This window comes from Sorex fumeus, unplaced genomic scaffold, assembly GCF_029834395.1.
Source record: "Sorex fumeus unplaced genomic scaffold, SorFum_2.1 ptg000002l, whole genome shotgun sequence".
Lineage (NCBI taxonomy): Eukaryota > Metazoa > Chordata > Mammalia > Eulipotyphla > Soricidae > Sorex > Sorex fumeus.
This window is the reverse complement of record NW_026606059.1, coordinates 5,038,808-5,060,983: the sequence shown is the minus strand read 5'-3', so window position 1 is coordinate 5,060,983 and position 22,176 is coordinate 5,038,808. Positions and strand designations below refer to the sequence as shown.

Below are 22,176 nucleotides of genomic sequence, written 5' to 3'. Positions count from 1 at the left end.
AGAATAAATGAGAAGAGAAAGAAGGAACAATCTGTGCAGATACTGTAACCTGGTCTTGGATAACTGCTGGCTGATGTTTCAACCTTTGAAGTTCTTAAAGCGACATATTCATCCAACACCGCCTGATTCTTCCAGGTTTGCTCCAATACAGGGAGAACACAAACACTGCCACAGTGAAAACGTTTGCAGTCACAGCGCAGTGACAAGTTGGTCCCTTCAGGAGGACACAGAGCTAGACCCTCCTCAAGGGCTGATGCTGGAACTACTTTCTGGGAGTAGTACCCTCTCAGTCTTGCCGTCATCTTGGTACTCATCCAGCCACCTGTCATGGAAAGAGGGAACGTAACAATAGGTGAGAGTATTTAAAGAAGACGTATTACATATAGCAGGAAATAGCACGGAGAAAGCATGTGAATAGGCCTTCAGGGGAAAACACAAAAATTGGGTTTCTCTTTGTTTAAAAGTATTCTAGCTTCTAGATTTTAATCCATACTGAATTATCTTTAGGAGTGCAACACCAAAACACATTTGATTAACTGTCAAGTTTCAAGTTCATATAGATGCAAATATTCTATAGTAACATTAGAAGTATTCTAGTGTAGTTTAAATCAGCAAATATTCTTTATTTGGAATTTCCTTATTTGCAGGGTTTTTTGTTTGTTTCTTTTCTTTTCTTAGACAATGTTTATGAGAAACAGCCTCGTTCCTGATGCCCCATTCGCTCTCAACGGAATGACCATCTCCAAATGCAACAGCTATGTGTACCTAGGTCGAGAAGTCAACATGACAAATAACCTGGCACCCGAGCTGCGCAGGAGAAAGAGAGCAGCTTGGAACGCCTTCAAGAACGTCGAAGAAATAGCTAAGAGGACGAAGAAAGTCCAGCTCTGGGCACGTCTCTTTGATTCCACTGTTCTTCCTGCATTAACATATGCCTCAGAGACCTGGGCCCTATGCAAACAGGATGAGAATGCTATTCGGATCTCCCAAAGAGGAATTGAAAGAGCTATGCTTGGAATATAAAGTTTCACTCAAATGAGAGAAAGAATCCAGAGTTCCGACATCCATCGACGATCAAGAATCAGGGATGCTGTCTCGTTTGCCAAGATGTCAAAAATCAGATGGGCTGGTCACGTAATGAGATTTAAAGACGACCGCTGGACTAGAGCTGTTACCGACTGGATTCCATGGGATGTCAAAAGACCGCGTGGCCGCCCACCTACCAGATGGTCAGACTTCTTCGTCAAGATCATGAACGATCGGTTTGAGGCTCTTCATGTTCCCAGAGCGAACAGATGCCATTGGGCTACACTGGCACGCGACAGGGACGAATGGAGACGTTACTGGTGCCTGCTCGAGCAAATCGATGACTAACGGGAAGTTAAGTGATTAAGTGAAGAGGTAAAACTTCAGGTTCTAGAAAATCACTTATTTGGGGATTTGGAGGATTTTGGGTTTTGTTTCGTTTTATATTTTGGAGAGGGGCAAACCCAGCAGTGCTAAGAGCTTACTCCTGGCTCTGAGCTCAAGGATGACTCCAGAGAGTGTTCAGGGAACCATAGCAGGTACCAGAGATCACACTGGGGCCAACTGTGTGCAAGGCAAAAGCCTTCCCTGCTGTGCTCTCTTCGTCACCTAGAGGAGCACTTTTTAAGAGAACTATGACACTTACCATATACAAACAAAAAGAAAAAGATGACATAAATTTTTTAATCTAATTTTTTTTGGCCATACCAGATGGTGCTCAGGGTTTACACCTATCTCTGTGTTCAGGGATCACTCCTGGAAGGCTCTGGGAACCATATGGGATTTCAGGGCTTGAACCCAGATGGGTCATAGGCAAGGCTAGTGCCCTACCCACTGTATCATCACTCTGGCCCATAACATTCATTTTAATATTATTCATTTCAGCAAATTCAAAAGATGATCTTTATCTACATATGTTAAAAAGACAGAGTCAAGGGCCAAATGGGGGCATTTGTCACTCCAAGATTTTCTGCCGAATCTAAGCAGGGTTCAAGCCCCTGTTGATAAGTACAGCTTCAATCTCCCCCTCAAAGACATGGAATTTTCTGGCCTGTCCTAGGAAAATTGTTTCCATTTATCAAAGGAAATGATTTTGTCACTGACCTCTTCCCACTCACCGTAGGTAGGTTCCCTAAACCTAAAACTATTCCCTCTTCATCTCATGCTCTTTGGCTGTAAAAGTATTTCATTTCAAACAGCTTTTTGAAGTACTTTGGACCTTGATAGGCAATCTATCTGATTTATTAATTGTTGAATAGATACAACTGGATCTTCAGAATGACCTTGGGTGGGTTTTCATTATTTACATGCATGAAATCAATCTCAACAAAGCCTGTGATGTATAGTTCTGTAGTGATGGAACGTGTGCCTCCCTGTCGAATCCATATGTTGAAATTACCTGTGACACGGACATCATGAGGGTTGTGTGCCATGAAAGATTAGTGTCTCCGAAGAGAGGGTCTAGAGAGTCCCTTGGTTCTCTCACCAGCAGGAGGTATAAAGATTTCTTTGATTGAAAACTGCTTGTCTTCCACAACATGTATCATCATCAAGTCTCCAATAACTTCAAGATCTTTTTTTAGGTACATTTTGTCTATTGTCAACATACTCAAACAGCCCTATGAAAGAGATGCCATTCTTGCCATTTGTTATAAGAATAAATGAAGACTCCTAACACTCCGCAGTGAAAGGGTTGAAACTGAACTCCAGTTCTGAACACCTTCAATCTCTGCTGTATTCATTCCCCCCATGAATGCATGAAAGGATTTCTTACAAAATTAAATACATCAGATCTCTTCTCAGAGTTTGAAAGTCACAAAATGGCAATAATGATGATCCACAGGAATTCTAAATACTGTAAGTAATAAACAAATAATATATAATATTGTATGTATTGTATATATTATGTGTGTAAATAAATAAGTAATAAAACAATAGAGTAAGAAAACAAGCAATGAATCAAAAATAGTGTGCTTCAATTTTTTTCTGTTCTATGAACCAAATACAGCTCCTTAGAAAGTTTCAAAAGAATGGATGCAAAAAAAAAAAAAAGAATGGATGCTTTCTAGGATTAAACTACTATTGAATTAAGGTAAAATTCACCCCACTCTGTTTCTGTACACTGTGAGAGTGACTTCTTTAGAAGACTGTGATGCTAGAACACCCACTCAACTCAGGCCACACTCCATCTCAATTAGTGCCACTTTCTCTCTCCCTAGCGTACTACCAAGTGGGAGTTTCTTGAGCGAGCACATACGCGGAGTGCTCTGTCTCTTATATCTACATATCCAGGACTTGGCATAGTGTGGACATAGTGTGACTACACAATGCTTCCTCATAAATCAGCAGGTAAGTGAATAACACAGCGCATGATTCAAAGAGTCTGTTGAACACAGCTACCCTCAGCACCTGAACTCACACAAAGGTCTCTATCGTGACTCTTAGGCCCCTAATGGTTGGTCTCATGGATTACTTGCTAAAACCTTGCAGAATAAACTGTCTTGCCTTACCAGTGACTTTATTTGTTTGAGCTCTTTCTTGACATGGAAGGTGGCAAATTGCTAATTGTACAATAACTAAAAAAAAAAAAATCTCAGATTTATTTATGTTACTGTCACTGTACTCCCGTTGTTCAACGATTTGCTCGAGCAGGACCAGTAACGTCTCCATTGTGAGACTTGTTGTTACTGTTTTTGACATATCGAATACGTCACGGGGAGCTTGCCAGGCTTTGCCATGTGGGCGAGATACTCTCGGTAGCTTGCCGGGCTCTCCGAGACGGGCGGAGGAATCGAACCCGGCTTGGCTGGGCAGGGCCAACTGTGGGCAAGGCAAATGCCTTACTGCTGTGCTATTGTAATTTAATTTTATATTTTTTACTTACAATATCTTTTGACCAAGGTTTAGTTGCTATTTTATAGATAAAATCTGTATAAAGTCTGGAGGTGTGATTTAATCACTTTCATCATAAATTTTGACAACAGAATTTTAAAATTCACTCATGAATGTCTAATGAATGAGGAATTGCCTCTGTGGCACAGATATCCTCTTCAGATTGTATCTACACTGTCTTTACAATTCCTTTAGCAATCACAGTTCACACACGTAACTGCATCTGATTTTATCACTTAATCACTTAATTCAAATCAATTCTAAGAAACAGGTTTTATTTTTTCCTGCTTAACATATGAGGAAATTGAACCACAGAGACATTGGAAAAAAAATATTTCCCCTCAAGCTAACAGGTAGTTTCAAGAATCCCTGACCTAAATCTTAGCCTAGTTTTCTTTCCATGTCACCATGCTTCTCCTGGAAGGGAAAAAGTATGAAGCATTACAAATAAAGGAGATTTTAGGGTTGAAACAAAATCTCTGGGAGAGGGAGATCTGCTCTGATGTTAAAGAAGGAAATGTTTTGGCCTGAAAGCACAAGACAGGCTTATGACCTAGCTGAAAAGAAGAGGACACAGGGACCATGATTTTGCCTCATGAGGCCTGAAGGAGCAGCACACCTGTGGCAGTGAAACAGCACAAGCTGACTGTCATCTTCCTCTTCAGACTGAACAATGGCGCTCTCAAGAAACCATCCATTACCTGTGTCAATGGACAAAGGAGAACACTTAGACTCTTTAGCATAAAATAGACGAATATTGTGATTTTATTCAGAGACTTGTCAACCGTTCTTTATAAAAGCATACTTGTCAGGCCATTTGGGTACAAAGATATGCGCAACCAATTTACACCAATGGAAAGATGAAAGCGAAGGAGAGGGCTGACCTAATCACTCAGAGTTGTAGAAGCAGAGGAATAAAGAAGATTCCCTATCGAGGACACAAGCCTTGTTTCATGATTTGATAATCACTTATAGGTCAATGATAAATTCATACGAATGCGTTTCAGTGCACTGTTATAGAGGATTGATACACTGAGATCACACTGTAAAGATAACACAGTTAATTGTAATTCTTTCGAGAAAGAAAATAAAAGAAGAGGACCACACGTGGCATGGTTTAGATGGGTGGGGGGGTTCAAGACCAAGGTCGCAGCCCTGGCCTTACTCGGATGGGTGGGTGTTCGTGACCAAGGGCACAGTTAGTTTCTTGCACGGCTGTCCTTGGAAGCACCAGGAGCACACACAGCAGTGCTGCTGTGGGTGGGGGGTTAACCCATCATTCTTTTTTTTTTAAAACTGTTGTTTTTTATTGATTGAGGTTCTGTGAGTTACAGTACTGTTAATGATGGTTTCCTGTGTACATAATTCGAACGCCACACCCCTCACCAGTGTACTCAGCTCTCTCCATCAAGAACCCCATCATCCTTAGTGGTGAAAACTGAAAAGTCAACGTACCCTTTGCATTTGTTAATACAGTTAAGGAAAAAGAGGTTAAAGACAAACACAGAGGAATGGGAGTGCCTCGGGGGCACTGTGAATGGTATAACCCAATAAAGCTAAGCTCCCTGAGGCAAGGGAGAGAGAGGGCAAACCAGGATTATCCTACAGTTTGTAGTTTGCAATTCAAAGCAAGCATCTTAGGGGCCAGTGAGATGGTTCATTGGGTAAGGCACTTGCACTGCAAATAGCTGCCCCAGGTTTGATCCCTGACAACCTATATGATCCTACAAGCCCTGCCAAGCATGATTCGTAAGCGAAGAGCCAGAAGTCAGCCCTCAGCATAGCCAGGTGTGGTCCAAAAACTAAATAAATAAATAGCACTGTAGCACCGTCCTGTCATTGTTCATTGATTTGCTCAAGTGGCACCAGTAACGTCTCCACTGTGAGACTTGTTACTGTTTTTGGCATATTGAATATGCCACGGGGAACTTGTCAGGCTCTGCTGTGCGGGTAGGATACTCTCGATAGCTTGCCAGGCTCTCTGAGAGGGACGAAGGAATTGAACCTGGGTCGGTCGCATGCAAGGCAAACGCCCTGCCCGCTGTGCTATCGCTCCAGCCCAAAATAAAAAAATAAATAAATAAATAAATAAATAATGAAAACAAGCATTTTTTCTATGTCTTAGTAAATCCTCAAACTCCAAGTTCTGATGAGTTTCCAGCATCTTATCTTCCGTGCTTTCACTCTCATAAAGTATTTCCTGGAGTTGCATTAATGGGAAGAGTTTACTAGCATCGCTGCCTCTGCGATGTTCCTTCTTTTTCTCAAAACCACCACCTCTTCTGTGGACTCAGTCCTCTTCACTAAGGGTCTTGGATACTTATTTGACATCTCCCAAAGAATTAACAGTCCCATGGTCAAACAGTTCTTCGATAAATCCATTGATACTTGATTTGAACTTCACTCCTGGCATTATCTTGTATTTATTTGTTATTGATGCGCTTTTATCTTTGAGTAACACATTTGCATAAGATGTTCCATCGGTTTATGAATAGGAGGCAGGGAATCAGGACAGGGTTTTCTGTCTGTGCACAAACTATATAACAGATGGGCAGCGAGGCACTTACCCAGCAAACATTCCAGAAAGTAGTCATTGTTCCCTCATCAGGATGTGTCTCTGTGGCAGTCATTTATGTGCTGAAGAGCTATCAGTGAAGTCTGCATTTTTTCCATTATAATTAACAAATTGCAGCAACCTTAACCACATTGTTTATTTAAAATAGTATTATTTAACTAAATCAAATTTTTTGTATTTGTAAATTATTCAGAACAAGGGCTGTCTTATTCTGATGAGGGCAAGCTCTTAATAAAAGAGTAAGTGACATTAGTAGCACAGTTAGTCATTCACACGGAAAAAGGTGACAGCTGATTCTATCCTCATGTCAACCATAACAATCACATACAAATGGAGTAAATGTCTAACACTTAGAGAAATAATTTTCTATTCCAGTATACATAAAGATACATGAATACATATGCATGCATGCCCATCTCTCTTCTTGGCATCTATCAGAAGACTCTCAGAATAGAGAAAGCGTTCTCTTTCCTTCCATTTTAAAATTGTTTTATCGTGGTCTTTTTTCAAAACTTTTTTTGTTGGTTGTACAATTTTAAATGTAATGAAAGAACTGTCATTTACAAAGTTATTAACAGTCGAGTTTTAGGCATATAATGTTTCAATATAAAGCCCACCGCCACTAATGTCAACTTTCCTCCACCAGTGTTTCCGTATTCCAGCCCCACCCTGCCCTACCCCTGCCTGTCATCTCAACAGGCACATTACAGCTTGCATCTCATGTCTTCAGTGTTGTTGAGTCTGTGCTTTGGGTCTACGGCTGTTCCCCACTCCCATATCAGCAATCTAGCTGAAGCCCAGAGTCCTGTTAGCCCATTACTTCCCTTTCTCTTCTTTTTTTTTTAAATTTTTAATAGTGAGACATCATGAGGTACAGTTGCAGACTTACACATTTTTGTGCTTGGGTTTCAATTATACAATGATCAAGTACCCATCCCTCCAACAGTGCCCATTTCCCACCACCACGGATCCCAGTATCCCTCCCACCCCCATCCCCCATCCCACCCTGCCTCTGTGGCAGGGCATTCCCTTGTGTTCTCTCTCTCTTACTGGGTGTTGTGGTTTGCAAAAGAGGCAATGGGCTCTTTCTCTTCTTCTTACACCCTTGATTCCTTTCCTTCTCTTTTGAAGAAGCCTTCTTAAGATACAAAATTTGCTGGTGACTAGGATAAATACCACACTGTTAAAACTCCAACTACATTCAAATTAAGAACTTAAGTTTGTTAGCGGGTACTACCAACTGGAAAAAAATATTATAAACCTAACTGCTAACTGTTCTCTCCTCCATAAATCATTTCAACCCAGGGAGGGTATCAGACCCCCCAGGAATCTTTGCAGCTGTGGATAACTGCATCACCGTATTTCTCAGCAAATAACAGAGGCCTAAGTGTGGTTTGCACTTCATGGACTTAAAAGACATTGTTGCTGAGGATTGATCCCCTTTCCATGTGATATGACCAGATCTGAGTTCTCAGAGAGGTCACAATCTCAGAGGCTGTGTAATAAGATGAATAAGGTAAATTGATTGCTGAGTATTGGTTGGGGCAAAGCCACCCCAAAGGTTGACATTAGGATCATTGCCAGACTGTGAAATAAGATTGTACCTTTTAAAACCCTTTTTAAAGCATTTGATTAGCTGTCTTTGCCTTTATTCTATACAGTGTAATCAAATATGTGTGTTTCTACAGGACAGGAGATTCAACTGATGATCAAAAAACAAATAAAAGAATACCAACTCTTTCTAAAAACCAGAGAACGTTTGACCAGAGAATGCAAATAAAGAGCATTAAAATGATCAAGTGTCTTTTCAGGAATATCTATTAATTAGCAAGACTCTTATAGGAGAAAGAGCATTTTTAAAATAAATGATAAATAAAATATTCAGGAGTGTTACTTTGGGTGAGTATGTAAACAAAGCACACAGAGGTTGAAGAATCACTGGTTTTAGTGATGTTCTAGGCTCAACTTGGGTTATCAAATTATATATGATACAAATGTGAAAAAATAAAGAGAGGAAATAACAGCCCCCATCTCATTGGTTTTTCACATTAATTAGTTTTTCTTCAGTAAAAACGTGCAAATTATTGAAAAGAACTTAGTAAAATGGAGTGAAATCCTATTTTACTATTTGCTTTCTGTTTTCTTTAACTAAGTTTCAAAGAGCTGTACCACCACATAAATTAGAGAATAACCTCACACTTCTCAAGTGTTTTAACATAACCTGGTCCAACATTCAGTCTCTCCCTCAACTACGCCCCACCCCCACACCTTCTTCTGTAGGTCCTTTCCTCTTTTCTTGAGGAAGAACATTGTGCTCTTTTGAACTGGACCAGGCATTTTTGCATAAGGTGTAAGGACACTCATTTTCAGACTATATAACTGAGATAGAAGCATATTTTCTAACTGTCTTCCTCCACTAGGCCTGCCTGAGGAGAGAGGCCCGTGTCTAGTTAACATGTGAATGCACAGCCTCTAGCTGATGTGCTTGGAGTACAGCAAAGAGCCATTACATCAGAAAGCAGTATTTTTAAACAGTCAGGGGACCACATGAATCAGAATGCCCTTCAGAAGAAAATCGTAGCTTATTCCAGATGAACCACTTAATCATCTGAAAATGGGTGTATAAGGTTTGGTTAAAAATAATTTCCAAACATCCTATTTGCAAATTTTGCTGGAAATGCTGAACTCTACTGAAGCTTTCTATTAATTCCATTCGCAATTAGACATTCACAGATGCAACTGTGTTCAAGTAAGCATCTATACTTTAATTTTAATTCTATTTTTTAAAGTTTGCTGCAGCTTAGGTAAGATGGTTATAATAATGTTAAAGTGTACAATATGAGTTATAAAATTATTACACCTACCTCCTCCAAAGTGCTCACAACCTTTCACTGTAGTCTCCAAGCAATCTCTGGTCCTGTCTTCACTTTCATCCACTCATCCCCTCAGTGCTCAGCAAACTATTTTGTAATCCCAATCCCAAAACATGTCTTTTTTATTTCTTTTCCTTTGTATTCTCCCTATATCTCAATGAGGGACATCTCCTGTATTTGTCCTTCTTCCTCTGACTTATTTCTCTTTTTTTCTTGTTTTAAGTTGAATTTTATTTTTATTAAGTTGTTCACAATAATTTGTTACATTCAATATTACAACACCTGCCATCATTATACCTATCCACCACCGTATTTCAAAGATTTCCACCCTGACTTCCAAAACCTGCTCCCAAATCAGGACTTAAATAACTTATTTTGTATTTTTTGTTATGAATAATTTACTAAAACTGATCCAAAAAAATTTCCTTAGAGAAAAGTGTGTGAAGATTGTTGTACTTCACCCTAGAGCCATTAAGCCCTTGTATAAGAGATTACTACTAATATGTTGTTAAAGGTTGAGCCTTGTGTGCTTAGTATGTGTATATATATATATATATATTTATTTATATAGCGATAGCACAGTAGTAAGGCGTTTGCCTTGCACGCAGCCAACATGTCCTACCTGAGTTCGATTCCTCCGCCCCTCTCGGAGAGCCCGGCAAGTTACCGAGAGTATCTCGCCCGCACGGCAGGGCCTGGCAAGCTCCCCATGACCTATTCGATATGCCAAACACAGTAACAACAAAGTCTCCAATGGAGACATTACTGGGCCCGCTCGAGCAAATGGATGATCAACAGGAGGGCCTTTACTTTTACTTTACTTTTACTTTATATAATATATATATATATATATATATATATATATATATATATCTTTGAGATGGGTTGCCTTCTACTTTATAGTTCACCAAAGGTGGTGTGTCACTCTTGGTACATCAGTGGAGCAAATGAGGCTGCATGCTCCAGGAATAGAGGTTAATTTTGAAAGAAATTTTTTAACTAGATGGTGACGTTAGGGTGTGGGGGCATCTCTATGGTGTATCATTCCGTGTTGCTCTCTTCCAAGAGCCCGACTTGGGAGCTGGATCATGGCCATTCATGAACTTATATGGTGCCAGAGGCAGTTCCTGAGTATGGCTGCCAGGCTGCAGGAAGCACAGGGAGATAGGAGGAGGTCACCCACCCCAAATTCCATGGGAACCTGGAGATTTCAGTCACAAGCCTCTGACTTATTTCATGTAAACTTTCAGATCCACCCACATTTCAGCGAATGGCACAATTTTATCTTTCCTTGGTGCTGCATAATATGCTACTGTGTAGCTCTGTCCTCCCGTTGTTCATCGATTTGCTCAAGTGGGCACCAGTAATATCTCCATTGTGAGACTTGTTACTGCTTTTGGCATATCAAATAAGTCACAGGTAGCTTGCCAGGCTCTGTCGTGTGGGCAGGATACTCTCGGGTAGCTTGCCGGGCTCTCAGAGAGGGGAAGAGGAATTGAACCTGGGTCAGCTGCATGCAAGGAAAATGCCCTACCCAGTGGGCTATCGCTACAGCCCATCCCAATGTGTATACCATATATTCTTTTCTCTGTCCTTGGGCACTCAGATTGTTTTCATATTTGGGCTACTGTACTGGACATTGCAATGAACGCAGGTATATGTGAATCTTTTTAAAATAATGTTTTAGTGTTTGCGGGGTAGATGCCAAGAAGTGGAATCACTGAGTCATCTGGAAGGTCTGCTATGACTTCCTTGGAAACTCCTCTAAACAGCTTTCCACTGAGACTGAGCCAGACAATATTTTCACCAACAGTAAAGGAGGGCTCCTTTTACCAATTCCCACTGAAAACAGAATTTCTTTGATTACTATAATATAATTTAAAGTCAGGAAACACAGTTCTCCTGTCCTATTTTTCCCCCTCAGAATAGTTCAAGCTATTCAGGGGGTTTTGCGATTCCATAAAAAGTTTCATAGAATGTCCTCTTTATAATGCTTTGGATAGGATGGTCATTTTGACAGTGCTACTTTTTTTTAAATCTATGGACACATTTTGTTTTTAATTTCCTGAAGTCCTCACCTATTTCTTTCAATAGCGAATCAACGTTTTCAATGTTTAAATCTTTCACATCTATTGTTAAGTTGATTTTTTTTATTAGTGAAATACCATGAGATACAGTTGTAGACTTACAAGATTTTGTGCTTGGGTTTCAATTATACAATGATCGAGTATCCATCCCACCACCAGTGCTCATTCTCCACCCCTACCAATCCCAGTATTCCTCCCACCCACCCCCATCCCCCATCCCACCCTGCCTCTGTGGTAAGGCACTCCCTTTTGTTCTCTCCTTTTGGGTGCTGTGGTTTGGCAGAAGAGGTATTGGGTGGCAATCGTGTTCGGTCTAGAGTCTACTTTCAGCATGCATCTCCCGTCCTGGGCAGATCTTCCCAACACCCTTTAGTATTTGATGTTTAGATACAATTTTAATAAAGTTATCTTTTCTATTTTTTCTCTTCTGGTTCATTATTTCCATATATAAATGCAACAGATTTTTGCGTATTGACTTTGTAGACTGCACTTTTCTATATTGAATTATTGTATCTATGCATTTCTAGTGGAGTGTTTAGGGTTTTCTATGTATGATATCCTGTCCTCTGCAGATAGTGATAGTTTAACTTCTTTTCCAATTTAAATCCCTTTGATTTCTTTTACTTCTTAATAGCTGTGGTGAGGACTTTCACTTTCCAAACTATATGAATGTGATTGGAGAATGTGGAAATCCTTGCTTCACGCCTGCTCTCAGTGGGAAGGCTTTCAATGTTTCACCCGTGAGGATGATGTTGGCTGTGGGTTTGCTGTAAATGGCTATACCTGTCTTGAGGTACATCTTTTCTATTCTTATTTTGTGAAGGGAATTTATCATGAAGGATCAAATCCTGTTTAAAGTTTTCCATAGATCTGTCACTGTAATGTGACTTCCCTGTTGATTATATGGTTTTTATCTTTCTTTTTCTCTTTATGGGGTATTAAATTTATTGATTTGTGTGTGGATTCAGTTTACTAGTGGTGTAGGCTGGTAGATAGGGAAGGATTCCCATGACAGTGGAATTCCTAGGAAGTAATAATGCCAGTAGCCACAAGACCACAAAGAGCCCAGTGAGCTCAGGAGCCTAAGATTTCACCTGGTGCCAACCAACATAACCAGAGAAGCCTGGACACTTTCTCCCCTCAATCCGAGAAAAGCTTCAGCAGGAACAAAGGCTAAGGAAAAGAATTTCACAGATCATCAACCACTCCCAACTCTACCCCTTTGGCAAAACCCTAGCAACTGGACTCCTACCTAGCTAGAAAGCCTCACATGGGGCAGGTTGGAGAAACGCTGTAAAATACTCTTGAACAAAGGAAGTGCACATATATGCTGTCAGAGCCCATGTGCTGCTTGTGCCCACATGGCCCAGCACATGTAGAACCTGTGGTGCCCAAGCACACGGTTGGGCAAGCTCACCTTCATCTCCCCCGCCTTGAGATGTGTATTTGGACTCTTTCTGTCTTTGGAAAAGTTCACACTTTCCTTCTTGAGTGTATTCTTCTTTCTCTCTCCCTTTATCTTCCTCCTCCCTTTTCACAATAACCTCCAAATAAAATCTGTCTTCATTTCGCTGCCCATCTATTCCTGAGATTATTTTCCGTGAGAAGGACAAAGACTTGTAAGGCCTGGGCAATGCCTTTACTCTCCTGCAAAAAGCAATTCATTGGCCAGCCTGAGTCCATGACTCCCTGAGAAATCGGGTGGTGGAAATTAAGTCGCGTGCTGAGAAGGTCAAGTGGACATCATGTGTGGCTTGATGGTCACCTAGTGGGGCTGGCAGGGCTCTGGCCCCTGCCACACAGGGATTCATGGCAGACTTTCTCAGTCCCACCTTCCTAGTCAGTCCTGGGTGTCAGAGGCAGATCAGGAGAAAGTGGCCATCTCTCTCCATCTCACATAGGTCACCTGTGGGGGCCCACCAACTTCACTGGGATTTTTTGAGGATCTTTGTATAAATGTTCATCAAAGATGTTGTTCTGTAATTTTACCTTTTGGTAATATATTTTTCTGCTTTTGCATTTATGGTAATATCGGCTTCATTGAAACCGCTAGGAAGAATTCCCATTTCTTTGATTTCTTGTTTGACCTAATTTCCAAATGTTATAATGCCTTCATAGTATTGTGATCTGAAAAGATACTTGATATGATTTCTATTTTTGTAAATTTGTGGATATTCAAATTGTTTCTCAGTATGTGATAAATTCTGGAGCTATCTATCTTCAAGGCCAGTGTCACAATTTTCAGTTTTATCCATTCTGCTGTTGAGACTTTAGCTCCTTTATTTCTTTTTAATTTTTTTCTATTTCATTTTAATTTTTTTTAAATGAATCACCATGAGAGACAGTTATAGACTTACAAACTTTCGCGATTACGTTTCACCCATACAATGATCGAGTACCCATCACTCCACCACCAATGTTCCCAATAACCCTCCTGCCACCCCTAACCCTTCCCACCCCTGCCCCTGTGGCAGGCACATTTTCTCTTACTCCCTCTCTCTGTGTTTGGGTGTTATGGTTTGCAATACAGGTAGTAAGTGGCCATCATGTTCGACCCATAGTCTACTCTCAGCATGCATCTCCAGTCCCGAGCGAGCCCTCCAAGCATCATTGACTTAGTGGTCCCTTCTCCATCCCAGCTGCCTTTTCCTCCAGCATGTGAGGCCGGCTTCCAAGCCATAGCTCCTGTATTTCTATTTGATTGAGTTCTTTTGTTTTTACATCAATCTCTCCAGACTTATTGATTCTCTTTTTAAATGTCCCAGTCAGATTAATACACATAGATGTGATTGTTGTTTTGTGAGGGAAACTGGTGGAAATTCACGGGCACTGAGGGCTGTGACAGAAGGTGGTGATGGATTGCAAGCACAAAGAGGCCCAGAGAACCAGGCTGAGACAGGCAACATAGAGCCGTTAGTTCTATTCAGAATCCTTTGTCTTGATAACCTGGTCAACTTAAGAACAATTTTGCTGTATATACTCACTTGCTTGCTGGCTGGCTTGCTTCCACTTAAAAGACCTAGCGGCAGAATGGACCCTTTGTTCAGACCCAAGAGTTGAACTCCTGGACCTTGTATATAAACTTGTTTCTCTTCCACCCATCTCGGCTTGATATCTTGATTCCTCGGACTTTCACTAACCATTCTAAGATCTTCATACAGATTGAAAAGTTCTAATGTAGCTGGGGAACTTCCTGGACCTTTGTCACTTTTTGTTGATACAGCTGAGTTCTTTCAATTTTTCTTAGCTTCCCATGACCTGTGCATTTACATTATATTTCACCTATATTTATGACATTTTTAGTAAATTTGCAAAACAAACTTCCTACCAAAAAGATAAATCTTACCTGGACCAGTTCCATCATGGCTTATTACAACTTTCTTCAATTTTCCAAGAGTTACAGCCTCAATGGAAAATATATCAACCTATACAGTGAATAAGTAAATTGAAGGACCATTATGACATTTTGTTTCTCGAAGAAAAACTACTACATTAGTATAATATTACTAAATTACTTTATTGCTATTATTATTACCTTAATATTATTACTACTATAAAGACCACCAACTGATGTTTTTCAATAGCATAAAAGTTATTTTATAATTGCACAGCATAGCACTTACTACATTTTTGTACAAAGCCCTCACAATGCATAATATAAAATTCTTGCTCTTCACAGCCATTTTTTGTTTGTTTCTCTGCCACATCAAGTAGTGCTAAAGGATGACTCCTGGTTTTGTGCTCAGGGATCACTCATGGTATGCTCCGATGAGACCATACGTGATGCCAGGGATTGAAGCCCAGTCAGTAGATGCAAGTCCACCTCCTTACCTTCTGTATTATCTCTCCATTCCGAGATTTTTAATATTTAATCACATTAAATATTGTCTCCTGCCCCTGCACCTGGCTGTCCTCGCCGGGGGCCTCTTGGAGGGGAGCAGGTTGAGTTTTCCTCCCCGCCCCGACAAGGGCTCCAGCAGCCGAAGACCTCCAGAACCAGCCACCACCATGCTGAGACCACTCTCCGCACACCTGAAGGTACTGGCAGAGGAGCAAAGGCAAGCGGGTCCCGGGGCTGAGATCTCCAAGCCTACTCGGATTGGGGCTGAGCATCCTCCACTCAGATCCTCCAAATTCCAGTAGGTGGGGGTCACACCCACCAACTGGCCCCCTGGCGCCATGTAATCCCATCAACGACCAAGAATCAGAGACTATAAAACCCAGCTCCCGGAAGCGCGTGGCCACATTTGCGGCCGCGTGATATCTTATCATCTCATTCCTACTTTGGACAAACTGGCAAGCTACCGAATGCAACCTGCCCACACGGTAGAGTCTGGCAAACTCCCCGTGGCATACCCAATATGCCAAATATCAGTAACAATGAAGGGTCTCATTCTCCTAACTCTGAAAGAGCCTTGAATATGGAACTTTTTAAAAAATCTCAGGTCTAGGACAAAGGAGACGTTACTGGGGCCTGCTCGAGGCAATCGATGAATAACAGGATGGTCGTGATCATGATCGTGAATCACATTAAATCTACAACTACTAGTAATAGTATTAGCTAGTGTTGGAGTACACGGATCTTAGGTTTATCAGGTTGCATCTATCACAGTGCTCCCAAGTCACTCCCATTACTTTGTCTGTCTGTAATCACATCTATGCTCTCTTTCCCAACCAATTTGTAAGGTCTCATCCTTCTTAGACACTGAAACTAGTACTGTAAGTTAATATTGCCTTTCTCCTCTCCTCATGTCTTTTGAATAGTTTAATGCAATGTCCTTTTTGTATAGATACAGGAAGACAATTAATTAATATGCTTTGTAACTTAGGAATTGATTAGCCCTGAATATTATTCACTCCTGGGCATCTGCCTTCTCAACTTAAATCCCAGTTGCCCTCACTTCTTAGCACCCAAGGGCAGGGTCCCGATGTGGGACTGGATGGAACCAGGGCAAGCCGGTAAGTTATGTGCTACCCTGGCATCGAGATGGGTCAGGCCAAGGTGCCACAATTCTTAACTATAAGTTAAGAAGAGTTTGATCATAGGCAAATGCTGTCATGATCTAAAAGTAACGATGAGACTAGGACCCCACTGCTAGAAACAGGAAAGATATCTGGCCTGAGCACTGCAGTCTGAGATCGAGATGGCCCTAGGAGAGCAATTCTATAAGCTCAAAGTATTTCTTACTGTGTCCATACAAAATGATTAATATTATGTATGCTTATATGTTGGTTGGACAAGGAGAGGAGAAACACATCCTAGAAGCAGTTTTCCTTTGTGTCCTGACTAGCTTGGTTGAGACTGAACTTTCTCCCCTTCAAACTGCCTTCAGTAAATGATTTCAGTATATTGAGGCAGTTTCTCTTATCTCACAGGAGCTAGATGGCCTTAGGTATGCAGATCCCAGGTGCTAAGCCAAGCCTGGTCTTTGGGATGTAGATGCCTGGCTCTAAGCTGACTGATTTTGGAGATGTAGATTCCAAGCTCTATTAGACTGGTCTTTGTTGTGCTAATCCAAGTGTTTGTAGTTTGTAAAAGGATTACTGGCCTGGGGATGTAAAGAAACAATGTATGGTTTGCCTCTATGTTCTTTCTGTAACTCCTTTTGATGACATCACTATATTGCGCCCTTTAGAGGTACTATGATCTATATAAGGGAGATTTCAGGGCTCTCTGGGGGACACGTGCATCAGAGGACCTGGGAAGATGGGGCTGAGGACAGAAGCTAAGAGAACAAAGGTGCACGTGCTTGAGGATTCCTGAGGCCTCCATGACATATATCTCTTCCATGTAATAAACTGCTGCTAAGACCAACCAGCCTGGCCCTCATTTCCTTCCCTCACCTGACCATCGCCATCCACCTCCCTGGAGTGGGGAAACGGCCTGAGACTACCGAACGCGGGTGGCGGGAGAGATAGACCACCTGCCTTTTATTTTTTGTGTGTTTACACAAGCTAGTATAGTCCATTCTTTAATGTATTCTGTTTTTCCTGTACTCACACATTTAACACTCAAAAGGATCCATGAAATTAGCAATATTCATTTTCTTACTTTCAATACCATATTATCTTTTATTATCATATATTTTATTATCCACATTATCAAATTATATATCATATATTTTATTATCATATTATCAAATTATCTACGAGCCACAGTTTATCAGCTGGTGAGTGACCAAACCAGGGCTCAAACCCAGGCTGTCCGCAACCAGAATGCATGCTGTCTGCAAATTGCCATTGCTATCTGTTTCTTAGTAGTTATGGCTTCTGAATAATCTATATATTAAAACCATAAAGTTTAGGAGTGATAGTACAGCGGGTAAGGCTGACCTGAGTTTGTTCCCAGGATCCCCGGAGCACTGCCACCAGTGATTCCTGGGTGCAGAGCCAGGAGTAAGCCCTGAGCACCACTGGGTGTGGTCTCAAACCAACAAATCAAAGCAAAATTGAAAAATACCAACATAGGGATGTAAAAGCAAAAAGAAAGGAAAGGGAGTGAAATAATAAGACTTAGAGCAGAAATCACTGAAATGCTAGCTGACTAACCAGCTAACTATATATATTTATACATTATAAATATATATTAAATATATATTATACATATGCACTGCCGAGCCTGGCAAGCTACCCGTGGCATATTCGATATGCCAAAAACAGTAACAATAACAGGTCTCATTCCCCTGACCCTGAAAAAGCCTCCAATATGGCAGCATTGGGAGAGACGAGTAAGGAGAGGCTGCTAAAATCTCAGGGCTGGGACCAATGGAGACGTTACTGGCACCCCCTCTAGAGATAGATAGATAGATAGATAGATAGATATAAACTGCTGTTAACTAAAGATAAGCTGTGCAAGTTCCAAATGCACAAACTCAGTCCCCACATGTAATGTGAATAACGACTCCAGGAGCCTCCATCCCAATCATTATCTCCCCTGAAGGTACAACTATTTTGCTATCTTGACATTTAATCACTCTTACTCGTATTTTCTGGGCCTGCTCTTATAAACAAAACCATGTTGGTTTCATTTTTCTTTCTGTCGGTCTGGTTTTTTATTTCTGTCAACCTTTGTGAGATTCAATCATGTGTCTTTAACAGTATTTTGTCCAGATTTTGATTTCTGAATATTAATCCTTAATATTTATTTAGTCTAATGATAAACAATAGTCTTTTGCAGGTATGGGGTTATTGCAAATAACACAATTCATAATGTTTTTGTGCTTTTTTCTTTATGTGTGTATCTTTGTGCTCAGTTGTTTCTACCACATGATGCAGCTTTAGTAGATAGTCTCAATTTTCTTATCTACACTCTACTCGGGTACAAAAGATCAAGGGTCTCCACAGGCTACACAGTGCTTGTGTCATCATTCCTTTTTATATATGCTTAGTTATTTAATTGCTCACAGTGACATTTCACTATGATTTCGATTGTGTTGTCCTGCTTACTGGCAAAGTCAGAACCATTTTCCATGTCTAGTGTTTAGTTCTCATGTCAAATGCCATGCTTATATTTTAAATTGTGTTGTCTGTCTTTTTATTTTGATTTGCATGTGCTCTATATGAAAACTAGAAACAAGTTCTTGGCTCACATATATTTGACCTTCTTTTCTATCCCACTGTTTTGTGTCTCGTCTTTTTACTGCTCATTTTATATTAAGGAACAGAGCTTTTAATATAAAGATGGTATCATTGTATCACTATCATCCCGCATTGTTCATTGATTTACTTGAGTGGGCACCAGTAACATCTCCATTGGTCCCAGCCCTGAGATTTTAGCAGCCTCTCCTTTCTCTTCCTTCACAATGGTGCCATATTGGAGGCTCTTTCAGGGTCAGGGGAATGAGACCCGTTACTGTTACTGTTTTTGGCATATCGAATACGCTACAGGTAGCTTGCTGGGCTCTGCTGTGATAAAGACTGTATGATGTATAATTTTTTCTTATATTTCATATTTTTTATTTTGGGGGGAAGGGGAGTGGGTTCCTAAGTGGTATTTGGAGGTTGGGGGATGGGAACCTACCAGTGATCTATGTTGGGGGTTCTAGAGTCACCCTTGCTGATTAGGGAGCCACACTAGCCACTATATTATCTCCTGTCTGTTTGTTGTATTTGTTTTTGAAATATAAATCTATACTTGGATGCCCCTGTTCCTAGCAGCATCATTAACCAAAAGACAAAAGCCACCTGGGCCGAATTTTTCAAGGAACAGATGTGCCAACAAACAGAATACGGGATATATAGACAATGGCATTTTATTCAATCTTTTTTTAAAAGCAAATTTGCAGACAGGCAGGACATGAATGGATACTGAAAACAACCTGCTAAGTGAAATCAGCCAATAGCAAGAAGCCAACACTTAGGATTCTTCAGGGAGTCTAAGTCATAAAATAAAGAGAAGAATGAGGATTACTAGGAGCTGGGCCAAGGAAAGAGGACGAGGGAAGGGAATTATTATTTCACTGACACAGGGTTTCAGGTATGCAAGACGAAGACATTTCTGGAGTTTAATGGAGGGGATGCTTTGCCGTCTGAATGTATTCAATGCCACTGAATTATGTACTTCAAAATGGCTGCGGGTGAATTCCACAGTTTCAATGTTTTACCATGACTAAAAGTGTTTAAAAATATTAATATAACCCACGTTCATGAAGATTGTCTTATATATTCTAGATAATTTGTTTACAATTTCTAATTTTTCCTATTTGATATTCATTTGCCTTTCAGAAATTATTTTTAAAATATCAGTTTTGAAACTAATATAAAGATTTATATTTTTTGTTCTATTTTCTCTCTTATTTATTAGTATTGCCTCCGATGAATTATTGATCTTAATTACCTTAGCTTTGAAGTAAGTCTTGATATCTAGTAATTTTAGCCCTCCAGCTTTGTTTATTTTTCCAATAGTATTCAAGCTTATTTGGGAGAAATTCGACTCTATGTTTTCACAAAAATTATCAAAATGGAAAATGATCATTAAAAATATTTCTGAGATTTTGATTGGTAAAGCATTGAATTGGTCTACATTGATGATATTACATCAAACTAAAGATAAATAGGAGAGAAGTAAGAACTTCATAATATTGAGTCCTCCAATTTAGGAACATGATAACTCTATTATTTTCATCTTTTAATATTCTTCAACAGTGTTTTGTCACTTTTCAGATGAGGTTTTTAATGGCCAGCACTGAAGCAACTGTACAACGGATTTGGAGTAGGTGAGCCTGACGGCAGGAAGGACCCGCTCTGCCCTTGTTCTGGGACACGGGGTCCCTTTTCCAACCATGTTGAGCCACTGTTGGTATCAGTGTCCAGCCTGTCGTCTGGGATCCGAGAGAAACCGTTATAGCAGTGAGTCTAGGAAGAGCGTCCATTCTCTGTTCTGGCAATTCCACCCTCCTTCCCTGAGCATCACGGGATGGACTGGCTGTTAATGACCTGTAGGACCCATCCAAGCTCCAGCTTGAGAGGAAATGCACCAAGCTCACACCTTCAAGGTGGGGAGTCAGGAGAGGGGCTGTGAGGGTCTCTCAGACTGAGCCCCAGCCTCCTGAGAGTTCTTATATCTCTGTACAGCATCTCCATCTCTCTTCTGCCACTTTCTGCTTGGTTTTTTGCTTCACCTACACGTGGTATGCAATGCAGAATTATCAGGTTCCTTCTTTGCAGGATCTTGGACCCGTAGGTCCTCCTTCGGTAGCTCTAGAATAACTTTAAAACCAATGTAAAAGATGTTACCAAACATTTCTCATTGTCAGAAGTAGAATCTTGACTGGCTTTGCTGTTGTTGTTGACTTTCTATAGAATTAAAAACCTGGAGTCTATGATTGCAGTCTACCTGGATAAAGTCCCACCTCTGCTCAACTCCAGAATCAAAAGACGCACCCCAAGCAGTAATCACCTCTCCCTGTACATCCTAATTGGGATCAGGTGCACATCTGGGGACTTCCTGCTCTTTGGTTTTGTTCTTAGTTAAAATATAGGAGGGCTAGTGACAAGAATCAATAAAGATCTTTCCAGGGCTGGAGAGATAGCACAGCGGGTAGGGCGTTTGCCTTGCACATGGCCAACCTGGGTTCTATTCCCAGCATCCCATATGGTCCCCTGAGCACTGCCAGGAGTAACTCCTGAGTGCAGAGCCAGGAGTAACCCCTGTGCATCGCCAGGTGTGACCCAAAAAGCAAAAATAAAAATAAAAATAAATAAAGATCTTTCCATTACCTGACCACGCCGAAACTTGACTTTGTTATTTTTTGATTGATGAAGCCTTCGATTCCCCGAATCTCCTCTGGTGCCGATGAGGTTGATAAATACATTAGATTCTGTCTCTGCACCCGGCTTCCTGCCCGTGAGCATGTAGATATTGTAAACCACCACTGAAATGTCAGACATATGGCATTATCATTCTCAATTTTATGATATCTTTGAATGTACTTCAATACACTAGAAGGGAACCAGAATTGGTTTCAGCTCCTTGATATGCATCGCTTTATGGAACCTGGCCATGGTCATTTGTTATATGTGCCCCTGATCAAATATATTTTATGTTTACTCTTCTTCTGTAGACTTTAGCTATTCCCAGAACTACTCTTTCAAAATAGAGTTAGCAATTACAGACTTCAATTAACTACTACACTTGCACAGTTATTATGAGAAGTTGTATTTGAAAAGAAAAAGAATAAGCTCTCTTCTTCCTTAATTAGATGAAAGGGCAATTTTCCCCCTA

The 22,176-nt window shown here is 40.6% G+C and overlaps 1 protein-coding gene across 1 annotated transcript in view; it reads right to left on the bottom strand.

Moving 5' to 3' along the window:
- Positions 1–243: 243 nt before the first annotated feature.
- The window catches only part of RP1 (RP1 axonemal microtubule associated), a 224,265-nt gene continuing 202,332 nt past the window's right edge, over positions 244–22,176 (bottom strand). Inside the window, exons 26-29 of the mRNA XM_056112482.1 lie at positions 21,672–21,826; positions 14,800–14,878; positions 4,538–4,619; positions 244–322 (exon numbers count right to left, since the gene is read on the bottom strand). Coding sequence (XP_055968457.1) covers positions 244–322; positions 4,538–4,619; positions 14,800–14,878; positions 21,672–21,826 — 395 coding nt within the window. The remainder of the gene's footprint in view (positions 323–4,537; positions 4,620–14,799; positions 14,879–21,671; positions 21,827–22,176) is intronic.